General features: G+C 39.6%; 1 protein-coding gene across 7 annotated transcripts in view; it reads left to right on the top strand.

Moving 5' to 3' along the window:
• Nucleotides 1–18,164, top strand: part of snx25 (sorting nexin 25) — a 30,229-nt gene extending 12,065 nt beyond the window's left edge. For 6 of the 7 annotated variants that reach the window (XM_054792338.1, XM_054792339.1, XM_054792333.1 and 3 more), the window contains 20 exons: nucleotides 1,599–1,815; nucleotides 2,288–2,460; nucleotides 3,287–3,473; nucleotides 4,582–4,652; nucleotides 7,919–8,109; nucleotides 8,219–8,350; nucleotides 8,447–8,596; nucleotides 8,682–8,807; nucleotides 8,920–9,084; nucleotides 9,299–9,430; nucleotides 10,629–10,769; nucleotides 10,905–11,018; nucleotides 12,461–12,538; nucleotides 12,635–12,718; nucleotides 12,811–12,928; nucleotides 14,228–14,294; nucleotides 14,372–14,553; nucleotides 14,692–14,792; nucleotides 16,835–16,904; nucleotides 16,986–18,163. In XM_054792338.1, coding sequence (XP_054648313.1) covers nucleotides 1,599–1,815; nucleotides 2,288–2,460; nucleotides 3,287–3,473; nucleotides 4,582–4,652; nucleotides 7,919–8,109; nucleotides 8,219–8,350; nucleotides 8,447–8,596; nucleotides 8,682–8,807; nucleotides 8,920–9,084; nucleotides 9,299–9,430; nucleotides 10,629–10,769; nucleotides 10,905–11,018; nucleotides 12,461–12,538; nucleotides 12,635–12,718; nucleotides 12,811–12,928; nucleotides 14,228–14,294; nucleotides 14,372–14,553; nucleotides 14,692–14,792; nucleotides 16,835–16,900 — 2,495 coding nt within the window. In that variant the 3' untranslated portion in view covers nucleotides 16,901–16,904; nucleotides 16,986–18,163. Of the gene's footprint in view, nucleotides 1–1,598; nucleotides 1,816–2,287; nucleotides 2,461–3,286; nucleotides 3,474–4,581; nucleotides 4,653–7,918; nucleotides 8,110–8,218; nucleotides 8,351–8,446; nucleotides 8,597–8,681; nucleotides 8,808–8,919; nucleotides 9,085–9,298; nucleotides 9,431–10,628; nucleotides 10,770–10,904; nucleotides 11,019–12,460; nucleotides 12,539–12,634; nucleotides 12,719–12,810; nucleotides 12,929–14,227; nucleotides 14,295–14,371; nucleotides 14,554–14,691; nucleotides 14,793–16,834; nucleotides 16,905–16,985 lie in introns of all 7 variants that reach the window. The other variant, XR_008572916.1, reaches the window with a different exon arrangement.
• The last annotated feature ends 771 nt before the right edge of the window (nucleotides 18,165–18,935 follow it).

Genomic DNA, 18,935 nt, shown 5'->3' on the forward strand with positions numbered 1-18,935 from the left:
TGAGCTGGAACCTATCCCAGCTAATTTTGGGGCCGGGTACACCCTGGATTGGTGAAGTCTAGACAACTATTCCACATTCACACATACAGAATCTGCAGTGACCCTAACATACATGTCTTTGGACTATGGGGGGAACCATAAAAAATCCAAGCAGGCAACATGCACAGAATACACTGAGATATTATGTTTGATCGTGGAAATGCAAGACAAACATCATTTGTTGTTAAAAATGTCAATAATGGCTGTAAATACGTGGTAAACTGTGATAACATTCTGTCCTATTATGACTCACATTTTACTCTGGGCAAATGTCAGATGTGTCACCATGTCTGCTGAATGTCAGAAAACCTCAGTTTCTTTAAAAAAAATGCTGATTGATGGATTTTTGTTCCTCCCAGTCTTCAGAGACAGACACTGATCTTTTCAGTCTTTGGGCCTTGCAACATGCGCACATGCACAATGATTAGAGGAACTGAGAAACAGATGGCTCCCTTATTGACACACAGGGTGTATATTTGCACATGCTGAATGTTGTTTAAAAAAATATATATTGCATTTTTTTTTTTTTTTTGATGAATTCAAGGTTGATTATTAGTCCAACACGATCCTGGTGCTGTCTTTGTTGAAAACCTACAACACGGTGTATGGTTTAGGGCAGTGATCCCCAACCCCCGGGCTGCAGCCCGGTACCGGGCCATGAGTCATTTGGTACCGGGCCGCACAGAAAGAAAAAATAATTTCCATTTTTTTTTTTTTTTTTATGTTTTATTTTAAAAAGTGGCCGGATTCTCTCTGTTACATCCGTCTCACTTGACGCATGTCCATTGTGCGTGTGCTAACTATCTCATGCCGCACAGATAGACTACTACTGTATTTTTACCATTTTTCTTTCACCTCATATTTGGTCTCAAATGCTGATACTATGTGGGAATGCATAAAGGTAAGTTTTGATGACTTACTGAGTGCTAATGTGCACATTTTTCTCAAGTTAATAGTTCATACTAGCACACTGCCTTTTACCACACACGTCAAACAGCCATGTAATAATCTCTCTGGAAAAACTTGGCTTGAACTTGAACTGGTGGATGGTGGGTCAGCATTCATTTTGTGCTTTTAATTTGATGTTATTCATGTCTTAGTTTTAGAGAATACATACGTTCACTGTATTTATTTGTGCATCATTTTACAATAAATTTGAATATTTTGCAGAAGTTATTTGATTTCAGGAGTTCAATGAAAGGCTCAAAGTTTTTGCAGTTTATTTGCTAATTATAGCACAAACCAGCATTTAATAATATTTAACTTTTTGACAATTTTTCACCTTTTGAGATACTCTATTTGGGCTTTTTATTAGCAGTAGGATCATCATGAAATGATGCATTGAAATATTTCACTCTGAATCTATAGGATATAAGAGTTTCACTTTTTGAATTGAGTCACTGAAATAAATTAACTTTTCAAAGATATTCCAGTTTATTGAGATGCAGCTGTATGTATCACAACTTTTTAGCTCTGTCACTGATTTCTGTGTTCTTTGCTGTTCTAACCAGCTTCTACTCCACAAAGATATTCCACTTACACATCTGCTCTTTCTGCAGTGTTGGACTATGCCTACAGAGACTACATCCTATCTTGGTACATTCCTTTGAGTCGTGATGAAGGCCAGTTGTACTCCATGTTGTCTGAGGACTGGTGGCAGATGATTGGGCAATTGAGATTCCGACTTGCTGATATAGATCTCGTCAACGTGGTGTGTTATGACACCATCCGAATTTTGCATAGACACTTCACTGCCCTCAAGGCTGCATCTGCAAGGTACACACACGCACGCACACACACACACAGTTTTGACACCCATGAAAACCTTTGGAAGAAGGAATGTTAGTGTTGTGATGTAGTTTAGTCATGTCATGATGTAACCTCTGTGAGTGCGGACAACTTTTGCAGAGAGCTCTGACTTGCTACAGTATGTCCACTCCCTGCCCTCCAGCTTAGTTTGTGTAAATGCAAGGAAATATTTGCATAATTTGCACTCCCTTTCTGCTTGCACACATATTCTCGCTCACAGAAATAGTGCAAGCAGTCACTCAACACTTAATTATCTTGACAAACCAAGTGAGACCTAATGAAATCGGTCTCCCCTTTTGTGTATGTCCTTTAAAAACGAATGGAAGATAATAGTGTGGGTTGTATTAATATCAACAAGACTTTTAGCATTGTCAGTTAAATTGACAGCATACCTACGCTGTTCTTCTTCTTTGTGTGTCTTTATATAATGTGTTGACAGGCCTGACGAGGGAGCTCGGCCGTTTCCCCTTCATCCCTGTTTGGTCAGTCCAGAGTCAGAGCTGGCCTTCCTGCGCTGTGTAGCCAGAATACTGCTCCTATGTCTACTACCACAAAAGGATGCCAAGTCTCACACACTACGCTGCTGCCTCACAGAAGTCATCACAACTAAAGGTACTGAAAGAATTATGACCTTGTTTTCCAGTCACTGTGTGTGATTGTATGTCAATTATATGTATGTACCTTAGCAACTGGACACATCCCTGTATAGAATAAAAATATATATTTTTTAATTATTTAAAATAATGACAGATTAAAACACCTTTTTTCTTCCTCGTGAGCAAGTATAGTTCATTTGAAAAACTAGAGCGGCCAGATACAGACCGCTCACAAACAGTAATTGTGGTAATTAGTAGAATATCTAATTTTCTTTTTTTTTTGTTTTTAATATGTTTACGTATTAAGTGACCTAGTTCATCTCCAGACCTTAAAAAACCCAATGTAGCCTAATTTTGACACTATCTTGCATTTTTATGGGAGTTGTGGGAGACAAAAAGTGAGCAATAAAGGTGCCAGTACCGCCTGCTTGTTTGATAAGAGCGATACGTGCTTTCATGTTAGTCTCCAAACGTGTCCGATAAGACCTAGAAGTTGCTAAATTTGTCGCTCATCACCTTTTTGGAAAACAGAATTTGGAGGGGTTCCGAATACTCGCAAAATATTGTGACAACACTGATCCCTCTTGCTCCGTTTTCTTATTCTCTGGCACACCAGGTGTGTATGAAGTGTGTTAAGAGGCAATGCTGTCTAATTTGTGAAGTTGGAAGGACAAGCTACATTCACAGTCCTACAGTCCTATTATAATGTGTTTTTGAATGAGGTAGCACCAAATTTATTTGGTCCAAATGGATTTGTGGAGGGCCGCAGACCTGTGTATTCGTTGTCCGCTAATGATAAGCATATGAATTGCTTTATGTTTTGTGTTGTGAATGCATTGCAGTGATGAAGCCTTTGGTGGAAGTGCTCAGTGACCCCGACTCCATAAACAGGATGTTGCTGTCTCAACTGGAGCAGCGGGAGCAGCAGGCTGAGCAGCAGAAGAAAGCTTACACCTACGCTGCCTCTTATGAAGACTTTATCAAACTGATATCAACCTCCACAGATGTCATTTTCCTCAAACAACTCAGGTATGACACTGAAAACATGCACACAAGATGCACATAATGTTCCATGGCATGTCATGGCGGAACGTGTAGTGTCGGTCCATGCTGGGTGCAGTGTACACAAACATGTTTCGCAAGTGTTAACAGCTCTTCGTTTTTCTGCTGTGGGGGTTACCATGGGAGCAGACAGGGCCTTTGTGGCAATATGAGACACCTCAATGCAGAATCATGTCATACTGCCTCGTTAGTCCCAGATATTTGCTCACTTCAGACATGGTTCAGATACGTCAATAGCTTCTTCATTTCTTCACAATGCTTAATAGCATAACACAGGGGTTTGGAATCTTTTTGGCTAAGAAAGCCATGAAAGCCACATTTTTTTTAAATGTATTTCTGTGAGGGCTATATATATATATATATATATATTCTTTTAACACTGAATACAACTAAATACTTGCATTTTTAGGCAAGACCAACAATTTTAGAATATAGTAAATCTCTGCATTTATTCCTTTTCATAATGTTGCTATACTGAAGCTAATCAATAAATAAAATACTTCTTACCATTAATGTGACTTGTGATGCTGCATGGTTTTGCTGATGGCTTTGTAGTCTGGTTGATACGTGATGAGGTTAAGCTTCATGCAGGCGTTGAGGCTTCCATCTGTTAAACGTGATCGTAGGTTGGTTTTGATGTTTTTTTGATGTGAGTATTGCTCATATGCATACGTAGAGCCAAACATGGTCAATACAGCAATACCCACACACTGCAGTGTATATGTGATAAGTTAAGATATAAGGTCATTCGCCACATCAAGCATGAATGTTTTGGCAAATTTGCCATCTTTCTGGCTTTCCGTTCCTCACTATTGCTGAAGAACCAGCAAAGCTGGCCGAAGACTAGTCAGCTTGTTGACCGGAGCTCTTGGCATGCCTTCTTCCGACTGTCCCCTGCTTGATATTTAGACTCAAATGGAGCATAGTGTGTGTCGAAGTGCTGTTCCCGACTCCTGGCATAACAGACAACACATATGCTTGTCATAGTTATTGTATATTGTGACATATGGTAATACTGTATTTATTGTTGCATTTTAAGACAGACCTTTCCGCTTCTATCTTTTCTTCCCTGTAGGTATCAGATAGTTTTAGAAGTTATTCAGGCCACCACCATCAGCAGCCTGCCTCAGCTCAAGAAACAGAAAGGTACCTGAAAATATTCTTATGCTTACTCATTAGTATTACAGTAGATCCTCGCCTTATGCTGGGGTTCCATGCCTAGCAGGGAATGGCGAAAATCCCAGAGTAATTGATACTCCCATAAATATTTTTATGTTGGACACATGGCTCAGACCTAGCCCACCTTCCTGCTAGCAGGATGATGTTCTCCTCCAATTTCGGATCAATTTTAAAAAAGTGACTGTTTTAATTATTGGATTAGATTCAGCTCCACAAGCCTCTGCTTCTCTCTTCAATTGCCATTGTTCACTCGCAACACATTATACAGGTCTAAATATCCCTCACAAGCCCTAAATATCCCTCACACACTTGTTAAACTCATTTTCAAGTATAAAACGTAGATGAATATACTAATATATACTAATGAATGATAATGATGATCAATAGAACATCTGGATTGGAGTCTTGGGACTGCCTCCACCTCACTCTTAAGCAGCTAGCGGTAGTACGAGGCCCGCTTGCTCTGCAAGTGGTTGGGTCGTCCCAGCTACTTGCAAGAAAAGGCGTTTCTCCAAGCCGCGTCTACACACTGCTTATCTGCTGTAATTTCAGTAACAATTTACAATCATATATTAACTTTTGTTCACCTCGCTGCAAGTTTTGAGGCTGGATTGTTTTATATGTAAGTTTCAGTTTTGCGTCTCACAGCAACTATGGTGCGTTGAAGGACCGCTGAACAATGTGAAATCAAAACGCTTGATGAAAAAACATTATTTGTGAAGCATAAAGACATAAACATGTAGGCTTTTTTTAAACAGTGGTACATGTATACTGCACATTGTACCTGTATTATTACGTATTTATAAATTATTACCCACTTAGGGAGAATGAGATGTGTTTTTCCATGGAAAAAAAAGTCTTTTTTGTAGAAACAAAATTTTTAAATTATTTTTTTTGACTAAATATCTTCAAGTTGCAAGGCCATGAATGCTAAATCGCAAATCTGCAGGGATCCACTGTACTTCCTTTCTGACAATCAAACTTTTTGTGCTTTCTCTTTGTTCGATTTCTAGTGGTTTGTTGTTCTTTTTGGTCTCAGCTAGGCCTGTTCACGATAACAAATTTTGCCCTACAAATTATGACTGATAAACAATATTGTCAACATTATTTTGAGACCATTTTTTTCATTAATGTACCGTAATGATAATATATGGCATAATAATGCGAGTACACTGTATCAAAAGCAATAGACTTTAATTTCTCAAGAGCATTGTAATTGGAATGTTAAGAGTTTTAAAATAAAATAAACAAAGAAAAAAAGACAAAAAAAAACCCAACGAAAATAAAATTGTTTCTTAGCAAAAATTGCACTTAAATGAAATTGCAAAAATTGCACTTAAACAATAAAGTCACACTCAATCACAATATTTCTGATTTTGAATCAAAAAATGGAGAAATGACCCGGAAATACTCTGAAGTTCACATTGTGTCAACGTAGACGTCAGTTCATTTGCATATACACTTTGTTGAATCACTTTTAGCAACGTGTATGGAATACGCTGTTTATGTTTAATGAGGTGTAACATTTTGTTGAAGTTCTATGAAAGTACATGTTTTGGATGCAGCAAAATGTGTTTGGTGCACAATGAGTTGTTACACTTCACTGAAATGTAAGTTCCACCGTTTCGTATTATTTTTCATTGTCTTTGTTACAAACTTTTTCATGTCGATACACAAATGGACTGAAATTGACATCAGATCGTGTTTTATACACAACAGTAAGACTAAACTCGCGATATCCCGATATATAAGTTAATTATCGATATACGATACATATACTGATATTTTTTAAGCAAACTGAGTTTAGACAAAATCAAAGCCAAATTTGCATGTCAAGTTGTTTTATTAAAATAAATACTTAACATGAGGATGTTTTTTGGAAATTTTAAAGCTTTATGCCAGATGCACATTAAAAAAAGGCCACCAACGTGTCAACTGCATCAGGCTTAGCAACTGTCTAACTTCTTTGCACATTTGTGGTAGAGCTTGTCGTGCTAAATAATTGTGACTGCGGACCTCGCTGGACATCGCGTCTATCGTTTTCAGCAGGTTTTTAAATCAGTTTTTTCCACTGTTGCAACGGGGACCATATCTTAGCAATGTGATACGACACCTCTTTATAATAGCACACCACTTTGCTTTTCCTTTCGTGAAGAACGTAACACGAGCGCGGCAGACAGCGCGCAGCTTCACACATTCCTTGTGTTGGAGTTTGTGCCAAGTTTTAAGGTGGTGAAAAATACTTTTTTATGCTCTGAATTTGAAGTACCTCCAGATTACTGAGCTACCGCTTATTCCTTGCTGACTAATTCTTCCACCGCAGATGCTGTCGCTTCAACTGGAGCCGCCCGGCTTCTGCTCCGCCCCTCCTCCCTCATCCTAGATACAGTGCAAATCCCGTCTATATCGTTATCAACAATATGGTTGGTTTTGATATCGTTCTTAAAGTAAATATCAATATTTAAAAAATATGGATGTATCGCCCAGCCCTACACAACAGGCATGAAGGAAGTATTGGATCGTGTAGCGCACGACACACACAACTAGCAAGTAGTGCACCTGCTAGCGCATAGTGCACCTCTCTTCACTGGGACAAAGAGACTGAATGACTGACTGACAGGACGGTTCAGTCACTCTGTTCATTCCGCTCTAGAACCAACACGCCCAGCTGTTGAGACAGATGCACGGAGTGAACTCTCTTGTCATCCAACCTGTGTGGTAGAGCGAGAGAGGAGGAAAACAAACACACATGAACATGTCAATATATTGAGGCCAACAAAATTGTTGAGTTCCTTTTTATTTATTGCGTGGTTAGTTGATTTATTGATTATCGTGACAGGCCTAGTCTCAGCTTTACAAAGGTTTTGGCTTACTTAGTTAAAATGTTGGCGTCACACTGAGGAGGTCGTGTTTGGCTTTTGGTAACAGGATTCCATTAAGAACTCATTGCAATTTGGAGCATATATGTCGACACAATAAAGCTAAGTTAAGTTTAAGTTTCACTTTAGTTCCTTATTTTTTTCCGAAGGTATATTGTATACCTTTCTCTGTGCTAAAATCTAGCTAAACAGTATCTAATTGGCAATTAGTCTAGCTTACATTACTTCCATTAAAATCTTAATAAGCAATATGTTAGGATATGAATATCTTATATAAGGAGCCGTGACTCAGTGCCTCCACGCCAAATAACTGTGCTGTCTGTCTGTCTCCAACTCTCTCTATCTCTATCTCAGAGCGAAAAGGCAAAGAATCAGCAGCTATGAAGGCAGACCTGCTTAGAGCCCGAGACATGAAACGATATATCAATCAGCTGACTGTTGCTAAGAAACAATGTGAGAAACGTATCCGTCTGCTCGGTGGACCAAACTATGAGAACAATGAAGATGGAGGAACTGATGATAGTGATGATCCTCAAAGCCAGAGGGTATTCTTTCTGACAAACTCTAATGCCTAATATTGATCAGTATGTTGTTGTTGTTGTTTTTGCTTCAGATAAACCCCATGTGTCTCTTGTCTTTTTGCTTTAAATCCAGATTCTCCTGTTTGATGACATCATGTGCAATCCAGGTTACAGGGAACATTTCAAAGACTACATGGAGAGAGTTGATAAGAGAGCACTGATAAGCTTCTGGGAATTGGTGGAAACACTGAAAACTGCCAACAAGGTCACCCGTGTGCTTTTGTATGCATATACTAACTCAGTGAAATGTTGACTACACTATAATGCATGCAGGTGTGTCTTATTTATTCACGTTTAACAGAATGAGGTGCCCCAAATTGTCGGGGAAATCTACCAGAAGTTCTTTGTAGAGAGCAGAGAGATTCCGGTGGAGAAGTTTTTGCTAAAGGAGATCCAACAAAGTTTGGTGGGGAACAGAGGAACACAAGTCTTTGTGAGACTACAGGAACAGGTTACTGAGAATATTATTCAAAAGAACGAAAGCCTAAATAGCACTCACTCTCAAGGTGTACTACAATGTCGCTGTCATTGTTTAGGTGGCTGAGACGATGAGAGAGCGTTACTATCCCTCCTTCCTAGTTTCCGATCTGTATGAGAGGCTGATCAGGCGAGACGAGCAGCACAGCCAATCACAGTGTAGCACTGAGGAAAAGGAAGAAGGGGTCAGATACAGCCACACCTTTATAACATGCATGCAGCATAATATCTGCTCAAGTATTGTTGTTTAAATTATTTGTTTATATATTGTATATAAATTCTTAAATGTTGCTGCAGTGTCAGGGTCTCGATGCTGAAGAGAAGGCGTCTGACGAGGGCAGCAAAGGAATCAATGAACAGGCCAGCTACGCTGCCACTAAACTCCGCCAGCTCTATGACAAATTGGAATACAAGAGACAGGCCCTGGGCTCTATTCAGAATGCACCCAAACCAGATAAAAGGGTAAGGAAATGCTGGCAAATCTATCTCTTCAGCTGCAGTATGAAGATTTTTCTCAGATTTGACAGAACTGATAAATACAAATTCTAAAAAATATTTTTGCATCGGAGGGTATTTATAACACCCTATAATTAGGATTGTACAAGCATAAATAATTATAAATAATTATTAGTTAATAAATGATAATGAATTTCTCTGCTGCTGTCTCTGTTTGTAGATTGTGAGCAAACTCAAGGAAGAAATAGGAGCCATGGAGAGAGAATACATTGAACTCCAGCAACATATCATCAGGACCGACTGGTGGTGTGAAAACCTGGGCCACTGGAGGGCTACCATTACTACAGCTGAAGTAATATATGTATTGTAGTTATTGTGTGGTTTTAAAATGTAGAACCCTCCTTTGTCCTATACAGTCATCCCTCGCTACTTTGCTCTTCGAATTTTTGCGGTTTCATATAAAAATACATTGATTAATAAGTCATGCTGTTTTGTGGTTTAATACGGCTTATTACTCAAAAAATGTGCATATTTAAGCCAATGTTATGTATGTTTTACCTAAAATAAGCATAAAAATGACAACATGTGCTAAAATACTAACATAAGGTGTTCAAAAGACATATTCAAAGAGGATGTAATGTAGTATTCTACACTGATCACTAGGTGTCAGTAGTGTTACTGTAATGTTAAGACACAATGATAGACTTGATAACTGGAACAACATGCTTTTATTGTAGGTTTGTATTATCTCAGCAGGCACAGTAATCACTAATGAAAATCGCTCATGCAAACACGGAATACTTTTGTGTCTGTTACCCATGCAAAGCTGAAATAGTCTTAGGCTCTGATAATGTTCAAAACAGTATTTAGAAGGTTGTAAACAGGTTTTCTATGTGCTAACTACGAAAATATTTCATTTGTAAATAAGGAATCCTACTTTGCGGAAATCCACTGATCACGGTCAGGTTTGGAAACGATTACGGGTAACCACGATAAAACAAAGGATGACTGTATAACTTCTTGATGTCCTACTTTATTTATTTGCCAGGGAAAAACATTTCTTAGATATTTCAAACACATTATTGCACAACTATAATCTCTTATTTTATCGCAATGTATTTATGCAATTTAGTTTTTTTTGGGTTGTTTTTTTTTTATGAACTCTTCTTTTTTCCCCCTCTTCATCACTGCATAAGCTATCTATGGATTGTTACACATTCTCTATTCTTTTCTCTCCCTATTACAAAATGGTAGTATTTAAACACAGGAAGTGAACAAACTGTCAGGAATTGCTTCGTCCTACTCCTTATCGGACATGTTAAATTCTACACATGTATAATATGATGCTCCTCAACTTGTTAAGCATGTTTGAAATAAATAAAACCATTACATTTATCTCAAAACTGCACGGTCCATAAAAGAAAACCATAGACGGGTAATGGTGACCTTTTACACGGTGTTATCTGATGAAGCAGAGTTAGTTTTTTCTGGTAAAAAAAATAGTTAAATGTGTAATTGTTTCCAACTTAAAGTGTGTATGTTTGTTTTAGGCTGCCGAGGAAGGTGGGGAGACTGTAGCCTGTTACAATGTGTGTGTGAGCCTGCTGGAGGGTGAGGAAATGGGTAACAGTCGCTGGAGTGTTCAAAGGAAACTCACTGAATTCCAAATGTTACACCGCAAACTGACTGAGGTACCACAACATCAAACCTACTAATTTGCAGTTACCACATGGAAATGTATTGCAAAACACTTTACTTTACAAACATTACTTTTGGCTTTAACGTCATATACAATATCATGCTGATTAATTTCAATGTTCTCTCAGTGTTTTCCATCTTTGAAGAAACTCCAGTTACCATCACTCAGCAAACTTCCCTTCAAATCCATTGACCAAAAGTTCTTAGACAAGAGTAAAACTCAGCTCAATATCTTTCTACAGGTAAGAACAGTGTGTAAAATCATGCTTATTTTTTAATAATAGCTGAACAGACATGGCCTTTATTTATTTTTTACAGAATAGTGCTTTCTTTGTTTTTCCATTGGTCCATTTTCTCTCACTTATCCGGGTCCGCAGCAGTCTCAGTAGGGAAGCCTAGAATTCCTGGTCTCCGGCCACCTCTTTTAGCTGCACCGGGAGAACACCAAGGCGTTCCTCGCCAAGCTGTGAGACATAATCCCTGCAGCGTGTCCTACGTCTGCCCGTGGCCTCCTCCCGGCTGAGCATGTCCGGAACACCTCACCAGGGAGGCATCCGGGAGGCATTCGGCATACATGACAGAGCCACTTCAACTGGCTCCTTTCCATGTGAAGGAGCAACGGCTCTAAACTGAGCCCCTCCCGGATGACCGAGCTCCTCACCCTATCTTTTAGGGCGAGTCCAGCCAGAGGAAACTCATTTCACCTGTTTGTATGTGAAATCTCATTCTTTGGGTCATGACCCAAAGCTCATGACCATAGGTGAGGGTTGGAACATAGATCTACCGGTAAAATGAGACCTTTACCTTCCCTCTCAGCTCTCTCTTCACCACGACGGTCCGATACCGCATTACTGCAGACGCTGCGCCGATCTGCCTTTCGACCTCACCTCACCTAACCTTCCCCCACTCGTGAACATGATCCAGAGATACTTGAACTCCTCCACCTGGGGCAAGACCTCACTCCCAACCCGGAGGGTGCAATCAACCCTTTTCCAACTGAGAACCATGGCCTCAGATTTGGAGGTGCTGAGTCTCATCCCAGAAGCTTCACGCTCAGTTGCAAACCGCTTCAGTAACCGCTGAAATTCACAGCCTGATTTGGCCATCAGGACCACATAATCTGCGAATAGCAGAGAGGAAATCCTAAGGCCCCCAACCTGGACTCCCTCAACGCCTTGGCTGCTCCTAGAATTTCTGTCCATGAAAATCATGAATAGAATCGGTGACAAAGGCAGCCTTGGCGGTGGCCAAAGGGAACAGGCTCGACTTACTGCTGGCAAGGTGAACCAGGCTCCTGCTCTGGTTGTACAAGGGCCGAATGGCACGTAGTTGCGTGCCACCAATGCCGTACTCTCGGAGCACCCCCCACAGGACACCGCGAGGGACACGGTCAAATGCCTTTTTCAAGTCCACAAATCATATGTAGACCGGTTGGGCAACCTCCATTACCCTTGCAGGGGTGTAGAGCGGGTCCAACTGGTCCAGTCCTGGACCAGTACGAAAACCACATTGCACCTCCTGTAGCTGATGTTCGACTAACGGTCGTACCCTTTTTTATTTTTGCAAGTCAAATTTTAGCCTCATCATAAAACAACTCACAAATAACAAGACATTTAGTTAATGTGAGGAAAATATTAGGTTATATATAAATTCAATAGCTTGCAATGTATGTGTGTTTTTGCAGCGTTTGCTGACAGATGAGAGATTGTGTCAGTCAGAGGCTCTCTACGCGTTCCTCAGCCCGTCCCCAGAGCACCTTAAGGTCACCAACTTAGTGTGTTCATTCATTTAGTGTGGAAATGACAGCAGCAATTCAGTGTATTCACGTCGTCTTTGTGCTGCTGTCTGATGTTTGAAGGTGATGTCCATTCAGAAGAAGTCTTCTTTCTCTCTGGCCTCCTTCCTGGAGAAACTTCCTGGAGATTTCTTCTCTCATACAGAGGTACTCAGGTCTTTTCCAACTGTCGAGCTGACTTAGCTGTTAATTTGGCATTCTGAGTGTCACTTGACATGTGCTGTCATTGCTGCGTACAGGAGGAGGCAGATGATGACAGCGACTTGTCAGACTATGGCGATGAGACAGATGGGAGGAGAGATGCCCTGGCTGAACCCTGCTTCATGCTCATTGGAGAGATCTTTGAACTCAGAGGAAGTCAGTGCAGCACTCTTTGTCTTTCCATTCCCACTTTGTCAGTTTGAAGATTCTGTCTTGATGGAACACTGTTTTTTTTTGAGAGCCAATATAAATTCAGACCTGCCAACATGTACAAATTTTGCACACTTGGCATGCATTGAATACGCTTCGCTGTTCTCCAGATAAGCACTTTGTTGTATTTTGCCGGTTTCAGTTTTGATTTCAGTCTTTGAAACCTGCATAATGCTTCTGTGTTGAGGCACCAGCACATGCTACGCTGGAATGCTCCTCCCCAGCAAACTTGCCTAGCGTGACCTGCAAAAATCCTAGAGCTGCGGCGATGCAGGCCGTAAAGGCTGCGATGGGTCAGCTTGTAGTACATTATTTCCTGTGTGAATACAGCTTGTTCAGAGGGCGTACAGCCTGTCATCTAATGAGAAGGCTGAAATGTTGATACTATGACGAATACTTACACAATGTTTTGTCTTGAAATATGTAACATTTTTTAGGCTTTTTACAAATAAAAAAAAATATATAAAAATTAGGGCTGTCAAATGATTAAAAATTGTAATCAGATTAATCATGATTTCTAATTAATTAATCATGTCACACCATGTTGCCTTATCATGTTACCATATCATTTTGCGACATATTTTAAGCTAGCAAAGAGTACATTTGGAATACAGGAAGTGAACAGATGTATTGCAGTTGATTGGGGGGGTAGGTTTAAATAAGCTATGCTTCTTCCTCCTCCTTTTTGGACATGTAGAACTGTGAATTGTAGTATTAAGAGTTACAAAGTGAGTGATAAGAATATCCACTTATTGATTTTCATTGCATTTCGTTGTTATGATCTCGCGGTCTGACTCATGACGACAATGAGGAAGTGTTGTTGCAATGAATGGACTAGAGACGTGTTTGGAGTAGGAGATACACATATGGTGTTGGAATTGCACTGCTGTTGATGTGTTCATATAAGAATAAAGTTATAAAAGAGCATCAGACACTGTGTGACTCTGTGGGGAGCTACACTGTGCCGCTGTCTGTCGTTATAACAGAGCCGTGGCTTGCCATGATGCGTGTGTGTTAATTACGGTAAAAAATGTAACGTAATTAATTAAATATATTAGTTAACGCGCTATTTTTGACAGCCCTAATAAAACTATCTTAGTGGCCCTCTGCATTCTTTGATTTGTCACTATGCGGTGGCGGAGAACTCATAAAACTTCGTCAAGGTTGGCAGGTCTGATACTGCATCTGAGTAGTTTTTATTTAATAGTATTTCCTTAAAATCTGTCTTTCTGTCTCTGTAATCAGTGTTTAAATGGGTGAGGAAAACACTTATTGCACTAGTCCAGGTGACATTTGGACGAACTATCAACAAGTGAGTACAAGTCACTTTTCCCCAAATTATGTATGAATAACTAATTAGTAACGAAGTGTATTTTTCCTCTTTTCCAGACAGATCAGGGACACAGTAAACTGGATCTTTTCTGAACAGATGTTGGTCTGTTACATCAATATCTTCAAGGACACTTTCTGGCCCAACGGGATTCTGGCGCCACATGTCAAAGTCCAGACTGACGCTGAACGCACCGAAACCAAGGAACGAGCTCAACAAAAACTACTTGACAACATTCCAGGTAGCTACTAAAAGATTGGTTGGGCGTTAAATCAAAAAAGGGAATGATCTGAGTAAATTCACAAAACTACATTACTATACTTTTGGAATTACAGTATTTACTATCAAACTTTTTCCAATGTGTCTCTGTGTGTGTCAGATGCGTTGGCAAATCTGGTCGGCCAACAGAATGCCCGCTCTGGAGTCATCAAGGTTTTCAATGCCCTGCAGGAAGCTAGTGCCAACAAACATCTTCTCTATGTAAGAACTTGTCACGTACTGGACAGCAGGAGTGTCCAAACTTTTTCCAACAAGGGCCGCATACAGAAAAATGGAGGCTGGGGGCCATTTGTACATTACAAATGCTAAAACCAATGTAATGTACCGTAGGTCAATATATACTAAGCTATTTGAACAAAACGTCCACATCTTGGCTTTGTGTTATAGCTAAGTAAATGAGTGTCATGCACTCCTGATGAAAATTTTAACACTATTTGAAAAATTGCAAAAATTTACATTTTGCACTGTTGGATCTTAAGGAGGTACAAAGAAAAGCTGCAAAATACAAAAAGAAGAAATGGGAGTGAGAAAATTTGAGTGAGCAATTTATTGCAAACAGCCATTAAAGTGAAATAGGCTGTTCAGCTGATCAAAAGTTAAAGACCATAACCGTTTTAAAAAACAAAATCTTGGCAAAAATGTGGATTCAATGTCTTTTCTTTCAGGTATTCACACTGTCATGATCTGTTGATGCAAAGGCAAAAAAGTAGATTGTTGGACTGCATAAGCAGGGTCTCTTGCAGCGCATCATTGCTGCTGAGGTTGATACAGTCAGTCATTTTAAACATCTTAAAAGATCCTTAGGCTAAAATATGTCAAGTGGTAGACCGACAAAAATGGCACTGGCCCTGAGCCGGAGGATCCATTTTGCTGTCCGTCAAGACATGGGACAATCCTCAGCCCAAACCAAAGTTGTTACTGGTGCCGAGTACAGTCCAATAACCATCAGACAGAAGGGTTTTAAGAACAAAAAAACATCTTCATAGGCCTCATCTTTTTCAGTGCCACAAAATTGCCCATGTGGAAGTTGGGCGAGAGCACCAAACAGGGGACATTGAAAGGTGGAGGAAAGTTATTCTCTGCAGAGAATTTTTTTTTATCTTGACGGTCCTGATGGCTTTCAACATTACTGGCATGACAAGGAGATCCCACCTGAGATGTTTTGTACACGGCACAGTGAAGGGGTCCACATCATGATCTGGGGTGCCCTTTTTTCAGCGGAACGATGGAGCTTCAGGTTGTGCAGGGGTGTCAAACGCCAGCTGGCTTTGTGGAGATGTTGCACGGGGCATCCCTCATGACAGAAGGCCATCATCTGTGTGGTACAGACTGGGTATTTCAACAGGACAACGCTGTAGTTCACAACGCCCGCCTGACAAAGGACTTCTTCTAGAGGAATTACGTCTTTTTTTTTTTTTTTTACCATCTTGTGTGTTTCCCTGATCTAAATCCAATTGAGAACATTTGGGGATGGGTGGCAAGGAAAGTTTACAAAAAATTGACATCAGTTCCAGACAGAGGATGCCCTTTGTGAAACCATCTTCCCCACTTGGAGCAACATTCCCAAAAGCCTCCTGGAAACACTGGCGTCAAACATGCCCAAACCAATTTTTGAGGCGATTAACAAGAATGGTGCAGCTACCGTACTCATTGGAGCCCTTTTTTTTAACATTTTGTTTTCTGTTTTTTTTAGCTATGGTCTTAAACTTTTGATCAGCTAATGAACAGACTATTTCAGTTTAATGGTTGTTTTGAAATAAATTGCTTACTCCAAAAAAATTTGTCTCACACCCATTTCTTCTTTTTGTATTTTGAAGCTCGACTTCGAACTTTCTTCAGATCCAAAAGTGCAAAATGTAAATTCTTGCAATTTTTCACCTGGTCTTAAAATATTGAAAGGACTATTTAATAATACAGTGGGTGGATCCCTGCACATTCAGCATTCATGGCCCCGCAAATTTGCAGATTTTTGGTCGGATTTCATTTATTTATTTTATTTTTTTCTCCGAAAATAGGCTGTTTTTTTCTACAGAAAACACATCTCATTCACCCTAAGTCAGAATAATTTATAAATACTTGGTAATACAGGTAAAATGTACAGCATATATGTACCACTATATGTACCACCGTGAAAATAAACCAATAGCCCCCAGGGCGCAATTTGGACACCCCAGTTGTACGTATAATCTTTCTGCAGATGCGAACATACTTTACATGTGAGTCTCTTTTGTCTTCTTTTGTAGGTCTTGATGGAAATGTTACTCAAAGAGCTGAGTTCTGAACTCAGCGTAGAAGTTGACAACATGTGAACAAGTACATTTTACACACTCCATCCTGGGAAGTAATGTTTTCCTTTTTTTAGGCTTTGTCCACATACTTTGTTTTTAATTGCAGGAAAGTGCTGCCAGGATGCTGGGATGAAGGGTCCTGGCAACTTTCAAGCATTGTCACTTTATTCATTTAGAATTATTTTCTCTCGCATCATGACCATCAATTCTGAAGTATGGGAGCAGGATGTCATGATAAACCCTTGGCAACAATGCGGTGAATTCTCGTCCTTTTCCTTCTAGTCTTTGCACAGGCGGTACCATATCTAGTGCTCCAGCACTCTTCAAGGACAACTTTGACTAAGTGAGCAGTGTGAACATGTTTTAAAATGACAACAGTGGCGTTGTTGTGAAGTTTGAATTAATTTCATTGAATGGGCTCTCAAAACGGTGTGCTCTCTGGGCACAGAATTTGCTTTCCTGTAGTCAAGCAGTCCTGACATACCAAGATGGATGAAGACAAAGCAGTCATGTTGATCTGCACATTCTGCTGGTAAAACATGCTTGACTGGAAAGTGCCACAGTTCACATTTGTTCCAACAGGCTCACATTCACACAAGAACAAACATTATTTTCATTTTCATTGAGTTACTTCCTCATTTCATCCACTTCTTTTATTTGATTATTATTAGCTGTGAAGCCATGTTAGGTTAATTGGTGACTCTAAATTGTCCATAGGTGTGAATGTGAGTGTGAATGGTTGTTTGTCTATATGTGCCCTGCGATTGACTGGCGACCAGTCTAGAGTGTACCCCGCCTCTCGCCCGAAGTCAGCTGGGATAGGCTCCAGCATACCCGCAATCCTAGTGAGGATAAGCGGCATAGAAAATGGATGGATAGCTGTGAAGCAGCAGTTCTGATTGTTTTGTATGAATCATGTTGGTCTAGAGATCAGAAGACAGTAACAGGTTGTGAAAGTAAACGACGTGTTCAGTCGTGATGTTCAAACCGATTATCTGTAGATCTTGATTAAATGCAGCAAAGACAAAGTTCATATTGAGTGTTGCCCTTCAAAGGTGACAAATGTGTGATACTCGAACCTCTCAACATTCCTGCTACACAAAATCTGAGCAACAACACTTGTGTTCTGTGATTCTTGTTAAGGCTTTTAATTGTGCAATATAATGCCATGTAAAAGTCATTGTGATTATTTTATTTATGATAATTATTGATAGATTTTATTTTTACCAGAAATTATTTAGAATGTTTATATAAGCAATAAAGTTACAAAAAAAAGTGGTATTTCATTCTTCTAAATGGTCTTTAGAAATATAGTACCTCACAGATGTGAGTATGCCCTCAAATTCAACTTTTTAAACTTGAAGAGTAGACACTGTCAGCTTGGAAAGGAATGCAGTTTTACCATCCTCTGAAAATAAGCCAACACAGCCATTATTGTCTAAATACGACAAATGCCACTAACAGTGAACATGCCCATACTGTGCTCTACAATGTCACAGTACATGTTGGAATTCTTGTTTCTGTCAATGAATTACAGCTCATACATAATTATCTTGCCGCTAAATTATTATGACAATAGTTGTATGTTTTTAAGGGGCATAATATATCTGTACTGCTATACTGTATCAACCGTGCACAGCCTACTGTAAAGTATCCATATTTAATTTATACAATCTCAGCTATAGTATTGTCCCTTGAGAAGATATACTGTAGTAGAATATAATATTTTCACGTTATTTTAATGTTTGAAAAGCAGGTAATATACTGTATTAGGTAAGTTCTTAAAGTCAGGTGTTTAAATAGAAGCACAGATGATGGCATTGGCACAAATTAAAAAATGTACTTTTATCAAAGCATTCAAGTATTGAAACACGAACAAGTACTAAAGGAAAATGATAGTGTTTGGCGTGGAGACCAATTAGCTTCACCTGTCTCCCAGTAACTGCTCGATTTGAAACGAAAGAAAATGTACAACTACAGGAAGTGTAGAATTTCCCTCTTCTAAATAAAACTGGTTGGACAGCACGCTGAATTCTGTTTGTGTTTAACATTCTTA

This window comes from Dunckerocampus dactyliophorus, chromosome 11 (genome assembly GCF_027744805.1).
Source record: "Dunckerocampus dactyliophorus isolate RoL2022-P2 chromosome 11, RoL_Ddac_1.1, whole genome shotgun sequence".
NCBI lineage: Eukaryota > Metazoa > Chordata > Actinopteri > Syngnathiformes > Syngnathidae > Dunckerocampus > Dunckerocampus dactyliophorus.